This window comes from Panulirus ornatus, chromosome 6, assembly GCF_036320965.1.
Source record: "Panulirus ornatus isolate Po-2019 chromosome 6, ASM3632096v1, whole genome shotgun sequence".
NCBI lineage: Eukaryota > Metazoa > Arthropoda > Malacostraca > Decapoda > Palinuridae > Panulirus > Panulirus ornatus.
This window is the reverse complement of record NC_092229.1, coordinates 29,732,257-29,751,488: the sequence shown is the minus strand read 5'-3', so window position 1 is coordinate 29,751,488 and position 19,232 is coordinate 29,732,257. Positions and strand designations below refer to the sequence as shown.

The following is a 19,232-nucleotide window of genomic DNA, read 5'->3' as shown; positions in this document are numbered from 1 at the left end:
GAGGAAGTGAAGTGTTTTAGATATCTGGGAGTGGATCTGGCAGCGGATGGAACCATGGAAGCGGAAGTGGATCATAGGGTGGGGGAGGGGGCGAAAATTCTGGGAGCCTTGAAGAATGTGTGGAAGTCGAGAACATTATCTCGGAAAGCAAAAATGGGTATGTTTGAAGGAATAGTGGTTCCAACAATGTTGTATGGTTGCGAGGTGTGGACTATGGATAGAGTTGTGCGCAGGAGGATGGATGTGCTGGAAATGAGATGTTTGAGGACAATGTGTGGTGTGAGGTGGTTTGATCGAGTAAGTAACGTAAGGGTAAGAGAGATGTGTGGAAATAAAAAGAGCGTGGTTGAGAGAGCAGAAGAGGGTGTTTTGAAATGGTTTGGTCACATGGAGAGGATGAGTGAGGAAAGATTGACCAAGAGGATATATGTGTCGGAGGTGGAGGGAACGAGGAGAAGAGGGAGACCAAATTGGAGGTGGAAAGATGGAGTGAAAAAGATTTTGTGTGATCGTGGCCTGAACATGCAGGAGGGTGAAAGGAGGGCAAGGAATAGAGTGAATTGGAGCGATGTGTTATACCGGGGTTGACGTGCTGTCAGTGGATTGAACCAAGGCATGTGAAGCGTCTGGGGTAAACCATGGAAAGCTGTGTAGGTATGTATATTTGCGTGTGTGGACGTATGTATATACATGTGTATGGGGGTGGGTTGGGCCATTTCTTTCGTCTGTTTCCTTGCGCTACCTCGCAAACGAGGGAGACAGCGACAAAGCAAAAAAAAAAAAATAAATAAAATATATATATATATATATATATATATATATATATATATATATATATATATATATATATATATATATATATGACTTGAGAATGATTGTAGTAAAATGTTTATATTTCCTGACTTAACATACACCATATAATATTGTTTTGGCTCTATTATTCATATTTCATAATTTTTTTTGTCCCACCAAAATTCCAAATTTGTTATATATTATTTCTCTGATTAGGGTGAGCGATTAAGTCACGCTGTTGGCTGTGCTTTTGCTGCCTGCCTAGAGCGAAAGCAGAAGAGAGATAAGGAGTGTGGTGTGACTATGTCATTTGATCCTGCTACATCTACTTTCACCCGATCTGGCTCCTTCCGGCAAATGACTGTCACAGAGAGGCTATCTGATCCACAGGAGTGTAAACCTATTGGTAAGTATAATTCTTACTAAAAATACAAGTGTTGTGTTTTGATTGAAATGATATAATTACAATGGTATGCATGTATATTGTGGAATCTCAGGTGCATTTGACAGTAGAAAAGAATACATGGATTGTGTATTAGTCTTGAGTGTTTTAATTGCATACTTTAACCATAAAGAAGTTCATAAGTACACATGTTTTAGACAGAGGAGAAGACATAGTGGACAATGACATGATTGATTAGCATTAGTTAGAAGGTTTTTGATGGTTAATGTGCATGATGTGAGGTCTTGGAGTGGGTTGGAACAGGGTTTGTTAGACTATATGATAGCAGTACATAGATGGTATAGAACTTGTTATTGAAGGAAGAAAATGAGTCAAAGGGTGCAACTTGACAACCACTGAAGTCCATAGTAAGCCAGCACTTCAGTGATTGTTAAGGTGTACTCCTCTGACCCAGGTAGCTATCTTTTCTTTCTGCTTTATCCACATGTGTGCTGCTGGCATTTTGTCCACAAACATACCTTCTCTTTATGTAACACTTGACAACACTTGACTCACACAACTAATTCTACATAACTATAGATTTTCCTGTGGTTGGTGCTAAGCAGTAGCCCTACCTTTGGGCAAGATGGTATGTGCAGTAAATAGAAGTAGTAGGCTGAAGCAACAGGTAGAAGTAGTAGATAGGAACATTAGGTGATAGCATTTAATAGGATTAGCTGGTTGGAACATTATGTAGACACATTAGCTAGAAGTGGTCTGTAGGAACATATGGTAGGAGCCTCTGGAAACAATGTGCTCGATTTGCCATCTGACAGTGGCCTGTTAAGGGTGAGGCACTCATGTGTAAAAAGCAGCACTGGAGCTAACTAGTTATGGAGATTATTTTGTTGGAGCCACCACTTTGAGGAGGTGAGGAGGATAAGAATGGAAATCCTGATGAGTAAAAGGATGAAACACCCCTTTCATAAGCTAGTTGAAAAGCAGAAAGGATCTGAAACGGAACTGGATCAGGTTGAGGTGATATGGAGTCAGTTGAAGAACCTTTTTCCTTCTGCTGTTCACTCCACTAGTAAGTGAGGTACTCCTCAGGGAATATCAGAGTTTGGTTAGCTTCATATCCAGGATATGGTAAGGAAAATTCAGTTTCTACACACCCTTCTTGGACTGAACCATGAGGACTGATATCTGAGCTCACACTGTTCAAATTCCCTAAGCTCCCCAGTGACTGCCACCAGGTGGCGATATAACTTCTAGGTTATATTGCCTTCACTTTTCTTTAGGTTCACAACCAATGCTGTTATGATAATTATTTCAGTTTATGTGGAAATAATATATTCATTATATGACATTATATTTGTATTATTTGTTGCTTTTGTAGTAGGCAATTATATCATATTTCTTTTGAAAAGCCTTGTTATGATGCATGGGATTAAGGTGCATTTCTGTATTGTTGGAACAATAAGAATAGCTTGGCGCCACTGATGGAAATGCTGTTTCTCTCAATCCGTGTGCCTTCTTCACCTTAAAGTCACCTTGACATGGCACATATTGCATGGTGTCAGGTGTGCCGGTCTCACATGCTTCTGGCTGTAAAGAGGAGCTACTTGTATGTGAGGGAAGAAGGTTGGTGGCAAGAATTGAGATGCTGTGAGATGGCAGTCTTCCTATGCCATTGTCATGGTCACCTAGAATGTTCAGGATGAGTGTTCAAGGTAATACAGCAGAAAATTTGAGAAGACTCCACCAGGACTTTGAGATATGTCTGCTGAGTTCTGAGGAAGATGAGAAGAAGAATGAAGTGAAGATTGCCTTACTGCTAAAATGTGGTGGTATAGAATAGAGAGGGACAAGTATGCAGTCTGTTAGGAAGTGAGTCAGTTGTTGTTCGCTGATGATACAGCGCTGGTGGCTGATTTGGGTGAGAAACTGCAGAAGCTGGTGACTGACTTTGGTAAAGTGTGTGAAAGAAAGCTGAGAGTAAATGTGAATAAGAGCAAGGTTATTAGGTATAGTAGGTTCAAGGTTATTAGGTACAGTAGGGTTTAGGGACAAGTCAATTGGGAGGTAAATCTGAATTGAAAAGAATGGAGGAAGTGAAGTGTTTTAGGTATCTGGGAGTGGATTTGGCAGAGGATGGAACCATTGAAGCGGAAGTGAGTCACAGGGTGGGGGAGGGGGCGTAGGTTCTGGGAGCATTGAAAAATGTGTGGAAGGCGAGAACTTTATCTCCGAAAGCAAAAATGGGTATGTTTGAAGGAATAGTGGTTCCAACAATGTTATATGGTTACGAGGCATGGGCTATAGATACAGTTGTGCGGAGGAGGCTGGATGTGTTGGAAATGAGATGTTTGAGGAAAAAAGTGATGTGAGGTGGTTTGATTGAGTAAGTAATGAAAGGTTAAGAAGGATGTGTGGCAATAAATTGAGTGTGGTTGAGAGAGCAGAAGAGGGTGTTTTGAAATGGTTTGGTCACATGGATAGAATGAGTGAGGAAAGATTGACAAAGAGGATATGTGTGTCAGAGGTGGAGGGAACGAGGAGAAGTGGGAGACCAAATTGGAGGTGGAAATATGAGGTGAAAGATGAGGAATAGAGTGAATTGGAACGATGTGGTATACTGGGGTCGATGTGCTGTTAATGGATTGAACCAGAGCATGTGAAGTGTCTGGGGTAAACCATAGAATGTTTTGATGGGCCTGGATGTGGAAAGGGAGCTGTGGTTTCGGTGCATTATACATGACAGCTAGAGACTGAGTGTGAACAAATGTGGCCTTTGTTGTCTTTTCCTAGCGCTGCCTCGTGCACATGTGGGGGAGGGGGTTGTCATTTCATGTGTGGTGGGGTGGCGATGAGAATGAATAAAGGCAGTAAGCATGAATTATGTACATGTGTATATATGTATACATCTATGTATGTATATATGTGTATATGTTGAAATGTATAGGTATGTATATGTGCGTGTATATATATATATATATATATATATATATATATATATATATATATATATATATATATATATATATATATATATATACATACATGTGTATGGAGGTGGAAAGATGGAGTGAAAAAGATTTTGTGTGATCGGGGCCTGAACATGCAGGAGGGTGAAAGGAGGGCAAGGAATAGAGTGAATTGGAGCAATGTGGTATACCGGGGTTGACGTGCTGTCAGTGGATTGAATCAAGGCATGTGAAGCGTCTGGGGTAAACCATGGAAAGCTGTGTAGGTATGTATATTTGCGTGTGTGGACGTGTGTATGTGCATGTGTGTGGGGGTGGGTTGGGCCATTTCTTTCGTCTGTTTCCGTGCGCTACCTCGCAAACGCGGGAGACAGCGACATAGTATAAAAAAAAAAACGTGTATGTGGGTGGGTTGGGCCATTCTTTCGTCTGTTTCCTTGCGCTGCCTCACTAACGTGGGAGACAGCGACAAAGTATGATAAGAATAATGTGGATGTGGAAATGGAGCTGTGGTTTCGGTGCATTACACAAGATAGCTAGAGGCTGAGTGTGAATGAATGTGGCCTTTGTTGTCTTTTCCTAGCACTACATTGTGCGCACACAAGGGGAGGGGGGGTGTCATTTCATGTGTGGCGGGGTGGCGGCAGGAATGGATGAAGGCAGCATGTGTATATATATATATATATATATATATATATATATATATATTTGTTTTCCTTTGTCGCTGTCTCCCGCGTTTGCGAGGTAGCGCAAGGAAACAGACGAAAAAAAATGGCCCAACCCACCCCCATACACATGTATATACATACGTCCACACACGCAAATATACATACCTACACAGCTTCTCATGGTTTACCCCAGACGCTTCACATGCCCTGATTCAATCCACCGACAGCACGTCAACCCCAGTATACCACATCAATCCAATTCACTCTATTCCTTGCCCTCCTTTCACCCTCCTGCATGTTCAGGCCCCGATCACACAAAATCTTTTTCACTCCATCTTTCCACCTCCAATTTGGTCTCCCACTTCTCGTTCCCTCCACCTCCGACACATATATCCTCTTGGTCAATCTTTCCTCACTCATTCTCTCCATGTGCCCAAACCAAGTCAGGGGTTAGTGAGAGGACAAGAGCAAGGGAAGGAGTAGCAGTACTCCTGAAACAGGAGTTGTGGGAGTATGTGATAGAATGTAAGAAAGTAAATTCTCGATTAATATGGGTAAAACTGAAAGTTGATGGAGAGATATGGGTGATTATTGGTGCATATGCACCTGGGCATGAGAAGAAAGATCATGAGAGGCAAGTGTTTTGGGAGCAGCTGAATGAGTGTGTTAGTGGTTTTGATGCACGAGACCGGGTTATAGTGATGGGTGATTTGAATGCAAAGGTGAGTAATGTGGCAGTTGAGGGAATAATTGGTATACATGGGGTGTTCAGAGTTGTAAATGGAAATGGTGAAGAGCTTGTAGATTTATGTGCTGAAAAAGGACTGGTGATTGGGAATACCTGGTTTAAAAAGCGAGATATACATAAGTATACTTATGTAAGTAGGAGAGATGGCCAGAGAGCGTTATTGGATTACGTGTTAATTGACAGGCACGCGAAAGAGAGACTTTTGGATGTTAATGTGCTGAGAGGTGCAACGGGAGGGATGTCTGATCATTATCTTGTGGAGGCTATGGTGAAGATTTGTATGGGTTTTCAGAAAAGAAGAGTGAATGTTGGGGTGAAGAGGGTGGTGAGAGTAAGTGAGCTTGGGAAGGAGACTTGTGTGAGGAAGTACCAGGAGAGACAGTACAGAATGGAAAAAGGTGAGAACAATGGAAGTAAGGGGAGTGGGGGAGGAATGGGATGTATTTAGGGAATCAATGATGGATTGCGCAGAAGATGCTTGTGGCATGAGAAGAGTGGGAGGTGGGTTGATTAGAAAGGGTAGTGAGTGGTAGGATGAAGAAGTAAGATTATTAGTGAAAGAGAAGAGAGAGGCATTTGGACGATTTCTTTGCAGGGAAAAAATGCAATTGAGTGGGAGATGTATATAAGAAAGAGACAGGAGGTCAAGAGAAAGGTGCAAGAGGTGAAAAAGAGGGCATATGTATATATATATATATATATATATATATATATATATATATATATATATATATATATATATATATATATATTTTCCCTGGGGATAGGGGATTAAGAATACTTCCCACGTATTCCCTGCGTGTCGTAGAAGGCGACTAAAAGGGGAGGGAGCGGGGGGGCTGGAAATCCTCCCCTCTCGTTTTTTTTTTAATTTTCCAAAAGAAGGAACAGAGGGGGCCAGGTGAGGATATTCCAAAAAAGGCCCAGTCCTCTGTTCCTAACGCTACCTCGCTAACGCGGGAAATGGCGAATAGTTTGAAAGAAAGAGATATATATATATATATATATATATATATATATATATATATATATATATATATATATATAGGGTGGGGGAGGGGGCGAAAATCCTGGGAGCCTTGAAGAATGTGTGGAAGTCGAGAACATTATCTCGGAAAGCAAAAATGGGTATGTTTGAAGGAATGGTGGTTCCAACAATGTTGTATGGTTGCGAGGCGTGGGCTATGGATAGAGTTGTGCGCAGGAGGATGGATGTGCTGGAAATGAGATGTTTGAAGACAGTGTGTGATGAGGTGGTTTGATCGAGTGAGTAACGTAAGGGTAAGAGAGATGTGTGGAAATAAAAAGAGCGTGGTTGAGAGAGCAGAAGAGGGTGTTTTAAAGTGGTTTGGGCACATGGAGAGGATGAGTGAGGAAAGATTGACCAAGAGGATATATGTGTCGGAGGTGGAGGGAACAAGGAGAAGAGGGAGACCAAATTGGAGGTGGAAAGATGGAGTGAAAAAGATTTTGTGTGATCGGGGCCTGAACATGCAGGAGGGTGAAAGGAGGGCAAGGAATAGAGTGAATTGGAGCGATGTGGTATACCGGGGTTGACGTGCTGTCAGTGGATTGAAGCAGGGCATGTGAAGCGTCTGGGGTAAACCATGGAAAGCTGTGTAGGTATGTATATTTGCGTGTGTGGACGTATGTATATACATGTGTATGGGGGGGGTTGGGCCATTTCTTTCGTCTGTTTCCTTGCGCTACCTCGCAAACGCGGGAGACAGCGACAAAGTATAATGAAAATATAATATATAATATATATATATGGAAGCGGAAGTGGATCATAGGGTGGGGGAGGGGGCGAAAATTCTGGGGGCCTTGAAGAATGTGTGGAAGTCGAGAACATTATCTCGGAAAGCAAAAATGGGTATGTTTGAAGGAATAGTGCTTCCAACGATGTTGTATGGTTGCGAGGCGTGGGCTATGGATAGAGTTGTGCGCAGGAGGATGGATGTGCTGGAAATGAGATGTTTGAGGACAATGTGTGGTGTGAGGTGGTTTGATCGAGTAAGTAACGTAAGGGTAAGAGAGATGTGTGGAAATAAAAAGAGCGTGGTTGAGAGAGCAGAAGAGGGTGTTTTGAAGTGGTTTGGGCACATGGAGAGAATGAGTGAGGAAAGATTGACCAAGAGGATATATGTGTCGGAGGTGGAGGGAGCAAGGAGAAGAGGGAGACCAAATTGGAGGTGGAAAGATGGAGTGAAAAAGATTTTGTGTGATCGGGGCCTGAACATGCAGGAGGGTGAAAGGAGGGCAAGGAATAGAGTGAATTGGAGCGATGTGGTATACCGGGGTTGATGTGCTGTCAGTGGATTGAATCAAGGCATGTGAAACGTCTGGGGTAAATCATGGAAAGCTGTGTAGGTATGTATATTTGCGTGTGTGGACGTATGTATATACATGTGTATGGGGGGGGTTGGGCCATTTCTTTCGTCTGTTTCCTTGCGCTACCTCGCAAACGCGGGAGACAGCGACAAAGTATAAAAAAAAAAAAAAAAAAATATATATATATTTTTTTTTTTTTTTTGCTTTGTCACTGTCTCCTGCGTTTGCGAGGTAGCGCAAGGAAACAGACGAAAGAAATGGCCCAACCCACCCCCATACACATGTATATACATACACGTCCACTCACGCAAATATACATACCTACACAGCTTTCCATGGTTTACCCCAGACGCTTCACATGCCCTGATTCAATCCACTGACAGCACATCAACCCCGGTATACCACATTGATCCAATTCACTCTATTCCTTGCCCTCCTTTCACCCTCCTGCATGTTCAGGCCCCGATCACACAAAATCTTTTTCACTCCATCTTTCCACCTCCAATTTGGTCTCCCACTTCTCCTCGTTCCCTCCACCTCCGACACATATATCCTCTTGGTCAATCTTTCCTTACTCATTCTCTCCATGTGCCCAAACCATTTCAAAACACCCTCTTCTGCTCTCTCAACCACGCTCTTTTTACTTCCACACATCTCTCTTACCCTTACGTTACTTACTCGATCAAACCACCTCACACCACACATTGTCCTCAAACATCTCATTTCCAGCACATCCACCCTCCTGTGCACAACTCTATCCATAGCCCACGCCTCGCAACCATACAACATTGTTGGAAGAACTATTCCTTCAAACATACCCATTTTTGCTTTCCGAGATAATGTTCTCAACTTCCACACATTCTTCAAGGCTCCCAGGATTTTCGCCCCCTCCCCCACCCTATGATCCACTTCCGCTTCCATGGTTCCATCCGCTGCCAGATCCACTCCGAGATATCTAAAACACTTTACTTCCTCCAGTTTTTCTCCATTCAAACTTACCTCCCAATTGACTTGACCCTCAACCCTACTGTACCTAATAACCTTGCTCTTATTCACATTTACTCTTAACTTTCTTCTTTCACACACTTTACCAAACTCAGTCACCAACTTCTGCAGTTTCTCACATCAATCAGCCACCAGCGCTGTATCATCAGCGAACAAAAACTGACTCACTTCCCAAGCTCTCTCATCCACAACAGACTTCATACTTGCCCCTCTTTCCAAAACTCTTGCATTCACCTCCCTAACAACCCCATCCATAAACAAATTAAACAACCATGGAGACATCACACACCCCTGCCGCAAACCTACATTCACTGAGAACCAATCACTTTCCTCTCTTCCTACACGTACACATGCCTTACATCCTCGATAAAAACTTTTCACTGCTTCTAACAACTTACCTCCCACACCATATATTCTTAACAGTGGGAGGTGGTTTGATTAGAAAGGGTAGTGAGTGGTGGGATGAAGAAGTAAGATTATTATTGAAAGAGAAGAGGCATTTGGACGATTTTTGCAGGGAAAAAATGCAATTGAGTGGGAGATGTATAAAAGAAAGAGACAGGAGGTCAAGAGAAAGGTGCAAGAGGTGAAAAAGAGGGCAAATGAGAGTTGGGGTAAGAGAGTATCATTAAATTTTAGGGAGAATAAAAAGATGTTCTGGAAGGAGGTAAATAAAGTGCGTAAGACAAGGGAGCAAATGGGAACTTCAGTGAAGGGCTCAAATGGGGAGGTGATAACAAGTAGTGATGATGTGAGAAGGAGATGGAGTGAGTATTTTGAAGGTTTGTTGAATGTGTTTGATGATAGAGTGGCAGATATAGGGTGTTTTGGTTGAGGTGGTGTGCAAAGTGAGAGGGTTAGGGAAAATGATTTGGTAAACAGAGAAGAGGTAGTAAAAGCTTTGCGGAAGATGAAAGCCGGCAAGGCATCAGGTTTGGATGGTATTGCAGTGGAATTTAGTAAAAAAGGGGGTGACTGTATTATTGACTGGTTGGTAAGGTTATTTAATGTATGTATGACTCATGGTGAGGTGCCTGAGGATTGGCGGAATGCGTGCATAGTGCCATTTTACAAAGGCAAAGGGGATAAGAGTGAGTGCTCAAATTTCAGAGGTATAAGTTTGTTGAGTATTCCTGGTAAATTATATGGGAGGATATTGATTGAGAGGGTGAAGGCATGTACAGAGCATCAGATTGGGGAAGAGCAGTGTGGTTTCAGAAGTGGTAGAGGATGTGTGTATCAGTTGTTTGCTTTGAAGAATATATGTGAGAAATACTTAGAAAAGCAAATGGATTTGTATGTAGCATTTATGGATCTGGAGAAGGCATATGATAGAGTTGATAGAGATGCTCTGTGGAAGGTATTAAGAATATACATATATGTATATGTCTGTGTATGTATACATTGAAATGTATAGGTATGTATATGTGCGTGTGTGGGCGTTTATATATATATACATGTGTATGTGGATGGGTTGGGCCATTCTTTCGTGTTTTTCCTTGTACTACCTCAGTAACGCGGGAGACAGCAGTAAAGTATAAAGAATAAATATAGAGAGGTGAATGCAAGAGTTTTGGAGAGAGGGGGGGGGGGGCAAGTATGCAGTCTGTTGTCGATGAGAGGGCTTGGAAAGTGAGTTAGTTGTTGTTCGCTGATGATATAGCGCTTGTGGCTGATTCAGGTGAGAAACTGCAGAAGCTGGTGACTGAGTTTGGCAAAGCGTGTGAAAGAAGAAAGCTGAGAGTGAATGTGAATAAGAGCAAGGTTATTAGGTCCAGTAGGGTTGAGGGACAAGTCAATTGGGAGGTAAGTTTAAATGGAGAAAAACTGGAGGAAGTGAAGTGTTTTAGATATCCGGGAGTGGATTTGGCTGCGGATGGAACCATGGAAGTGGAAGTGATTCACAGGGTGGGTGAGGGTTCGAAGGTTCTGGGAGTGTTGAAGAATGTGAGGAAGGTGAGAACATTATCTCGGAAAGCAAAAATGGGTACGTTTGTAGGAATAGTGGTTCCAACAATGTTATATGGTTGCCAGGCGTGGGCTGTAGATAGGGTTGTTCAGAGGAGGGTGGATGTGTTAGAGATGAGATGTTTGAGGACAATATGTGGTGTGAGGTGGTTTGATCGAGTAAGTAATGAAAGGGTAAGAGAGATGAGTGGTACTAAAAAGAGTGTGGTTGAGAGAGCAGAAGAGGGTCTGTTGAAATGGTTTGGTCACATGGAGAGAATGAGTGAGGAAAGATTGACAAAGAGGCTATATATGTCAGAGGTGGAGGGAACGATGAGAAGTGGGAGACAGTGGAGGTGGAAGGATAGAGTGAAAAAGATTTTGAGCGATTGGGGCCTGAAAGGTGAAAGGTGTGCAAGGAATAGAGTGGATTAGAACAATGTGGTATACCGGGGTCGACGTGCTGTCAATGGATTGAACCAGGGCATGTGAAGCACCTGGGGTAAACCATGGAAAGTTTTGTGGGGCCTGGATGTGGAAAGGGAGCTTTGGTTTCGGTGCATTACACATGACAGCTAGAGACTGTGTATGAACGAATGTGTCCTTTGTTGTCCTTTCCTAGCGCCACCTCGCAGGGGGAGGGGGAGATACTATTTCATATGTGGCGGTGTGGCGATGGGAATGAGTTAAGGCTGCAAGTATGAATTAGTTTCATGTATATATATATATATATATATATATATAATATATATATATATATATATATATATCCCTGGGGATAGGGGATTAAGAATACTTCCCACGTATTCCCTGCGTGTCGTAGAAGGCGACTAAAAGGGGAGGGAGCGGGGGGCTGGAAATCCTCCCCTCTCAATTTTTTTTAATTTTCCAAAAGAAGGAACAGAGAAGGGGGCCAGGTGAGGATATTCCCTCAATGGCCCAGTCCTCTGTTCTTAACGCTACCTCGCTAATGTGGGAAATGGCGAATGGTTTGAAAAAAAATATATATCCCTGGGGATAGGGGAGAAAGAATACTTCCCACGCATTCCTCACGTGTCGTAGAAGGCGACTAAAGGGGACGGGAGCGGGGGGCCAGAAACCCTCCCCTCCTTGTATTTTAACTTTCTAAAAGGGGAAACAGAAGAAGGAGTCACGCGAGGAGTGCTCATCCTCCTCAAAGGCTCAGATTGGGGTGTCTAAATGTGTGTGGATGTAACCAAGATGAGAAAAAAGGAGAGATAGGTTTAGTATGTTTGAGGAAAGGAACCTGGATGTTTTGGCCCTGACTGAAACGAAGCTCAAGAGTAAAGGGGAGTAAAGTCAGGGGTTAGTGAGAGGACAAGAGCAAGGGAAGGAGTAGCACTACTCCTGAATCAGGAGTTGTGGGAGTATGTGATAGAGTGTAAGAAAGTAAACTCTAGATTGATATGGGTAAAACTGAAAGTGAATGGAGAGAGATGGATGATTATTGGTGCATATGCACCTGGACATGAGAAGAAAGATCATGAGAAGCAAGTGTTTTGGGAGCAGCTGAGTGAGTGTGTTAGTAGTTTTGATGCATGAGACCGGGTTATAGTGATGAGTGATTTGAATGCAAAGGTGAGTAATGTGGCAGTTGAGGGAATAATTGGTATACATGGGGTGTTCAGTGTTGTAAATGGAAATGTGAAGAGCTTGTAGATTTATGTGCTGAAAAAGGACTGGTGATTGGGAATACCTGGTTTAAAAAGAGAGAAATACATAAGTATACGTATGTAAGTAGGAGAGATGGCCAGAGAGCGTTATTGGTTTAAACGTGTTAATTGATAGGCACACGAAAGAGAGACTTTTGGATGTTAATGTGCTGAGAGGTGCAACTGGGGGGATGTCTGGTCATTATCTTGTGGAGGTGAAGGTGAAGATTTGTAGGGGTTTTCAGAAAAGAAGAGAGAATGTTGGGGTGGAGAGAGTGGTGAGAGTAAGTGAGCTTGGGAAGGAGACTTGTGTGAGGAAGTACCAGGAGAGACTGAGTACAGAATGGAAAAAGGTGAAAACAAAGGACATAAGGGGAGTGGGGGGGGAATGGGATGTATTTAGGGAAGCATGATGGCTTGTACATGGGATGCTTGTGGCATGAGAAGCGTGGGAGGTGGGCAGATTAGAAAGGGTAGTGAGTGGTGGGATGAAGAAGTAAGATTATTAGTGAAAGAGAAGAGAGAGTCATTTGGACGATTTTTGCAGGGAAATAATGCAAATGAGTGGGAGATGTATAAAAGAAAGAGACAGGAGGTCAAGAGAAAGGTGCAAGAGGCAAAAAAGAGGGCTATGGATAGAGTTGTGCGCAGGAGGATGGATGTGCTGGAAATGAGATGTTTGAGGACAATGTGTGGTGTGAGGTGGTTTGATCGAGTGAGTAACGTAAGGGTAAGAGAGATGTGTGGAAATAAAAAGAGCGTGGGTTGAGAGTTGAGGAGAGCAGAAGAGGGTGTTTTAAAGTGGTTTGGGCACATGGAGAGAATGAGTGAGGAAAGATTGACAAGAGGATATATGTGTCGGAGGTGGAGGGAACAAGGAGAAGAGGGAGACCAAATTGGAGGTGGAAAGATGGAGTGAAAAAGATTTTGTGTGATCGGGGCCTGAACATGCAGGAGGGTGAAAGGAGGGCAAGGAATAGAGTGAATTGGAGCGATGTGGTATACCGGGGTTGACGTGCTGTCAGTGGATTGAATCAAGGCATGTGAAGCGTCTGGGGTAAACCATGGAAAGCTGTGTAGGTATGTATATTTGCGTGTGTGGACGTATGTATATACATGTGTATGGGGGGGGTTGGGCCATTTCTTTCGTCTGTTTCCTTGCGCTACCTCGCAAACGCGGGAGACAGCGACAAAGTATAAAAAAAAAAAAAATATATATATATATATATATATATATATGGAAGCGGAAAGTGGTCTTAGGGTGGGGGAGGGGGCGAAAATTCTGGGGGCCTTGAAGAATGTGTGGAAGTCGAGAACATTATCTCGGAAAGCAAAAATGGTATGTTTGAAGGAATAGTGCTTCCAACGATGTTGTATGGTTGCGAGGCGTGGGCTATGGATAGAGTTGTGCGCAGGAGGATGGATGTGCTGGAAATGAGATGTTTGAGGACAATGTGTGGTGTGAGGTGGTTTGATCGAGTGAGTAACGTAAGGGTAAGAGAGATGTGTGGAAATAAAAAGAGCGTGGTTGAGAGAGCAGAAGAGGGTGTTTTGAAGTGGTTTGGGCACATGGAGAGAATGAGTGAGGAAAGATTGACAAGAGGATATATGTGTCGGAGGTGGAGGGAGCAAGGAGAAGAGGGAGACCAAATTGGAGGTGGAAAGATGGAGTGAAAAAGATTTTGTGTGATCGGGGCCTGAACATGCAGGAGGGTGAAAGGAGGGCAAGGAATAGAGTGAATTGGAGCGATGTGGTATACCGGGGTTGATGTGCTGTCAGTGGATTGAATCAAGGCATGTGAAACGTCTGGGGTAAATCATGGAAAGCTGTGTAGGTATGTATATTTGCGTGTGTGGACGTATGTATATACATGTGTATGGGGGGGGTTGGGCCATTTCTTTCGTCTGTTTCCTTGCGCTACCTCGCAAACGCGGGAGACAGCGACAAAGTATAAAAAAAAAAAAAAAAAATATATATATATTTTTTTTTTTTTTTTGCTTTGTCACTGTCTCCTGCGTTTGCAGGTAGCGCAAGGAAACAGACGAAAAAAAATGGCCCAACCCACCCCCATACACATGTATATACATACAGTCCACTCACGCAAATATACATACCTACACAGCTTCTCATGGTTTACCCCAGACGCTTCACATGCCCTGATTCAATCCACTGACAGCACATCAACCCGGTATACACATTGAGCCAATTTTCACTCTATTCCTTGCCCTCCTTTCACCCTCCTGCATGTTCAGGCCCCGATCACACAAAATCTTTTTCACTCCATCTTTCCACCTCCAATTTGGTCTCCCACTTCTCCTCGTTCCCTCCACCTCCGACACATATATCCTCTTGGTCAATCTTTCCTTACTCATTCTCTCCATGTGCCCAAACCATTTCAAAACACCCTCTTCTGCTCTCTCAACCACGCTCTTTTTACTTCCACACATCTCTCTTACCCTTACGTTACTTACTCGATCAAACCACCTCACACCACACATTGTCCTCAAACATCTCATTTCCAGCACATCCACCCTCCTGCGCACAACTCTATCCATAGCCCACGCCTCGCAACACATACTACATTGTTGGAAGAACTATTCCTTCAAATCCATACTCCATTTTTGCCCTTCAGAGATATGTTCTCCCCACCCCCCCCAACTTCCACACATTCTTCAAGGCTCCCAGGATTTTCGCCCCCTCCCCCACCCTATGATCCACTTCCGCTTCCATGGTTCCATCCGCTGCCAGATCCACTCGAGATTTCTAAACACTTTGCTTCCTCCAGTGGTTCGCCATTCAAAAATTACCTCCAATTGACTTGACCCTCAACCCTACTGTACCTAATAACCTTGCTCTTTATTCACATTTACTCTTAACTTTCTTCTTTCACACACTTTACCAACTCAAGTCCCAACTTCTGCAGTTTCTCACATCAATCAGCCACCAGCGCTGTATCATCAGCGAACAAAAACTGACTCACTTCCCAAGCTCTCTCATCCACAACAGACTTCATACTTGCCCCTCTTTCCAAAACTCTTGCATTCACCTCCCTAACAACCCCATCCATAAACAAATAAAACAAACCATGGAGACATCACACACCCCTGCCGCAAACCTACATTCACTGAGAACCAATCACTTTCTCTCTTCTACACGTTACAACATGCCTTAATCCTCGATAAAAACTTTTCACTGCTTCTAACAACTTACCTCCCACACCATATATTCTTACAGTGGGAGGTGGTTTGATTAGAAAGGGTAGTGAGTGGTGGGATGAAGAAGTAAGATTATTATTGAAAGAGAAGAGGCATTTGGACGATTTTTGCAGGGAAAAAATGCAATTGAGTGGGAGATGTATAAAAGAAAGAGACAGGAGGTCAAGAGAAAGGTGCAAGAGGTGAAAAAGAGGGCAAATGAGAGTTGGGGTAAGAGAGTATCAATAAATTTTAGGGAGAATAAAAAGATGTTCTGGAAGGAGGTAAATAAAGTGTGTAAGACAAGGGAAGAAATGGGAACTTCAGTGAAGGGCTCAAATGGGGAGGTGATAAACAAGTAGTGATGATGTGAGAAGGAGATGGAGTGAGTATTTTGAAGGTTTGTTGAATGTGTTTGATGATAGAGTGGCAGATATAGGGTGTTTTGGTTGAGGTGGTGTGCAAAGTGAGAGGTTAGGGAAAATGATTTGGTAAACAGAGAAGAGGTAGTAAAAGCTTTGCGGAGATGAAAGCCGGCAAGGCATCAGGTTTGGATGGTATTGCAGTGGAATTTATTAAAAAAGGGGATGACTGTATTGTTGACTGGTTGGTAAGGTTATTTAATGTATGTATGACTCATGGTGAGGTGCCGAGGATTGGCGGAATGCGTGCATAGTGCCATTTTACAAGGCAAGGGTGATAAGAGTGAGTGCTCAAATTTCAGAGGTATAAGTTTGTTGAGTATTCCTGGTAAATTATATGGGAGGATATTGATTGAGAGGGTGAAGGCATTGTACAGAGCATCAGATTGGGGAAGAGCAGTGTGGTTTCAGAAGTGGTAGAGGATGTGTGTATCAGTTGTTTGCTTTGAAGAATATATGTGAGAAATACTTAGAAAAGCAAATGGATTTGTATGTAGCATTTATGGATCTGGAGAAGGCATATGATAGAGTTGATAGAGATGCTCTGTGGAAACGGTATAAGACTTCTACCTACTATGTATATGTCTGTGGTATGTATACATGAATTGTATAGGTATGTATATTTGCGTGTGTGGACGTATGTATATACATGTGTATGGGGGGGGTTGGGCCATTTCTTTCGTCTGTTTCCTTGCGCTACCTCGCAAACGCGGGAGACAGCGACAAAGTATAAAAAAAAAAAAAAATATATATATATATAATATATATATAGGGTGGGGGAGGGGGCGAAAATTCTGGGGGCCTTGAAGAATGTGTGGAAGTCGAGAACATTATCTCGGAAAGCAAAAATGGTATGTTTGAAGGAATAGTGCTTCCAACGATGTTGTATGGTTGCGAGGCGTGGGCTATGGATAGAGTTGTGCGCAGGAGGATGGATGTGCTGGAAATGAGATGTTTGAGGACAATATGTGGTGTGAGGTGGTTTGATCGAGTAAGTAATGAAAGGGTAAGAGAGATGTGTGGAAATAAAAAGAGCGTGGTTGAGAGAGCAGAAGAGGGTTTTTTGAAATGGTTTGGTCACATGGAGAGAATGAGTGAGGAAAGATTGACCAAGAGGATATATGTGTCGGAGGTGGAGGGAACAAGGAGAAGAGGGAGACCAAATTGGAGGTGGAAAGATGGAGTGAAAAAGATTTTGTGTGATCGGGGCCTGAACATGCAGGAGGTGAAAGGAGGGCAAGGAATAGAGTGAATTGGAGCGATGTGGTATACCGGGGTTGATGTGCTGTCAGTGGATTGAATCAAGGCATGTGAAGCGTCTGGGGTAAACCATGGAAAGCTGTGTAGGTATGTATATTTGCGTGTGTGGACGTATGTATATACATGTGTATGGGGGGGGTTGGGCCATTTCTTTCGTCTGTTTCCTTGCGCTGCCTCACTAACGTGGGAGACAGCGACAAAGTATGATAAGAATAATGTGGATGTGGAAATGGAGGCTGTGGTTTCGGTGCATTACACAAGATAGCTAGAGGCTGAGTGTGAATGAATGTGGCCTTTGTTGTCTTTTCCTAGCACTACATTGTGCGCACACAAGGGAGGGGGGTGTCATTTCATGTGTGTGGGGTGGCGATGAGAATGAATAAAGGCAGTAAGCATGAATTATGTACATGTGTATATGTGTATATGTCTGTGTGTGTATATATAGTATAGTAATATATAATATATATATATATTATATATATATATATATTATATATATATATCCCTGGGGATAGGGGATTAAGAATACTTCCCACGTATTCCCTGCGTGTCGTAGAAGGCGACTAAAAGGGGAGGGAGCGGGGGCTGGAAATCCTCCCCTCTCGTTTTTTTTTTAATTTTCCAAAAGAAGGAACAGAGGGGGCCAGGTGACGGTATTCCTCAATGGCCCAGTCCTCTGTTCTTAACGCTACCTCGTATGTGGGAAATGGCGAATGGTTTGAAAAAAAATATATATATATTTTCCCTGGGGATAGGGGATTAAGAATACTTCCCACGTATTCCCTGCGTGTCGTAGAAGGCGACTAAAGGGACGGGAGCGGGGGGCCAGAAACCCTCCCCTCGTATTTTAACTTTCTAAAAGGGAAACAGAAGAAGGAGTCACGCGAGGACGTGGCTCTTCCTCCTCAAAGGCTCAGATTGGGGTGTCTAAATGTGTGTGGATGTAACCAAGATGAGAAAAAAAGGAGAGATAGGTTAGTTAGTTTGAGGAAAGGAACCTGGATGTTTTGGCCCTGACTGTAACGATGCTCAAGAGTAAAGGGGAGTAAAGTCAGGGGTTAGTGAGAGGACAAGAGCAAGGGAAGGAGTAGCACTACTCCTGAATCAGGAGTTGTGGGAGTATGTGATAGAGTGTAAGAAAGTAAATTCTCGATTAATATGGGTAAAACTGAAAGTTGATGGAGAGATATGGGTGATTATTGGTGCATATGCACCTGGGCATGAGAAGAAAGATCATGAGAAGCAAGTGTTTTGGGAGCAGCTGAGTGAGTGTGTTAGTTAGTTTGATGCTTAGAGAACCGGGTTAGAGTGATGAGTGATTTGAATGCAAAGGTGAGTAATGTGGCAGTTGAGGGAATAATTGGTATACATGGGGTGTTCAGAGTTGTAAATGGAAATGGTGAAGAGCTTGTAGATTTATGTGCTGAAAAAGGACTGGTGATTGGGAATACCTGGTTTAAAAAGAGAGAAATACATAAGTATACCTATGTAAGTAGGACATATGGCCAGAGAGCGTTATTGGATTACGTGTTAATTGATAGGCACACGAAAGAGAGACTTTTGGATGTTAATGTGCTGAGAGGTGCAACGGGAGGGATGTCTGATCATTATCTTGTGGAGGCTAAGGTGAAGATTTGTAGGGGTTTTCAGAAAAGAAGAGAGAATGTTGGGGTGGAGAGAGTGGTGAGAGTAAGTGAGCTTGGGAAGGAGACTTGTGTAAGGAAGTACCAGGAGAGACTGAGTACAGAATGGAAAAAGGTGAGAACAAAGGACATAAGGGGAGTGGGGGAGGAATGGGATGTATTTAGGGAAGCAGTGAATG

At 43.1% G+C, this 19,232-nt stretch overlaps 1 protein-coding gene across 4 annotated transcripts in view; it reads left to right on the top strand.

The window, feature by feature from the left end:
- The window catches only part of numb (NUMB endocytic adaptor protein), a 533,145-nt gene that overhangs the window by 333,822 nt on the left and 180,091 nt on the right, over window positions 1-19,232 (top strand). For all 4 annotated transcript variants that reach the window (XM_071662779.1, XM_071662777.1, XM_071662780.1 and 1 more), the window contains one exon: window positions 1,009-1,198. In XM_071662779.1, the coding sequence (XP_071518880.1) occupies window positions 1,009-1,198 (190 nt within the window). The remainder of the gene's footprint in view (window positions 1-1,008; window positions 1,199-19,232) is intronic.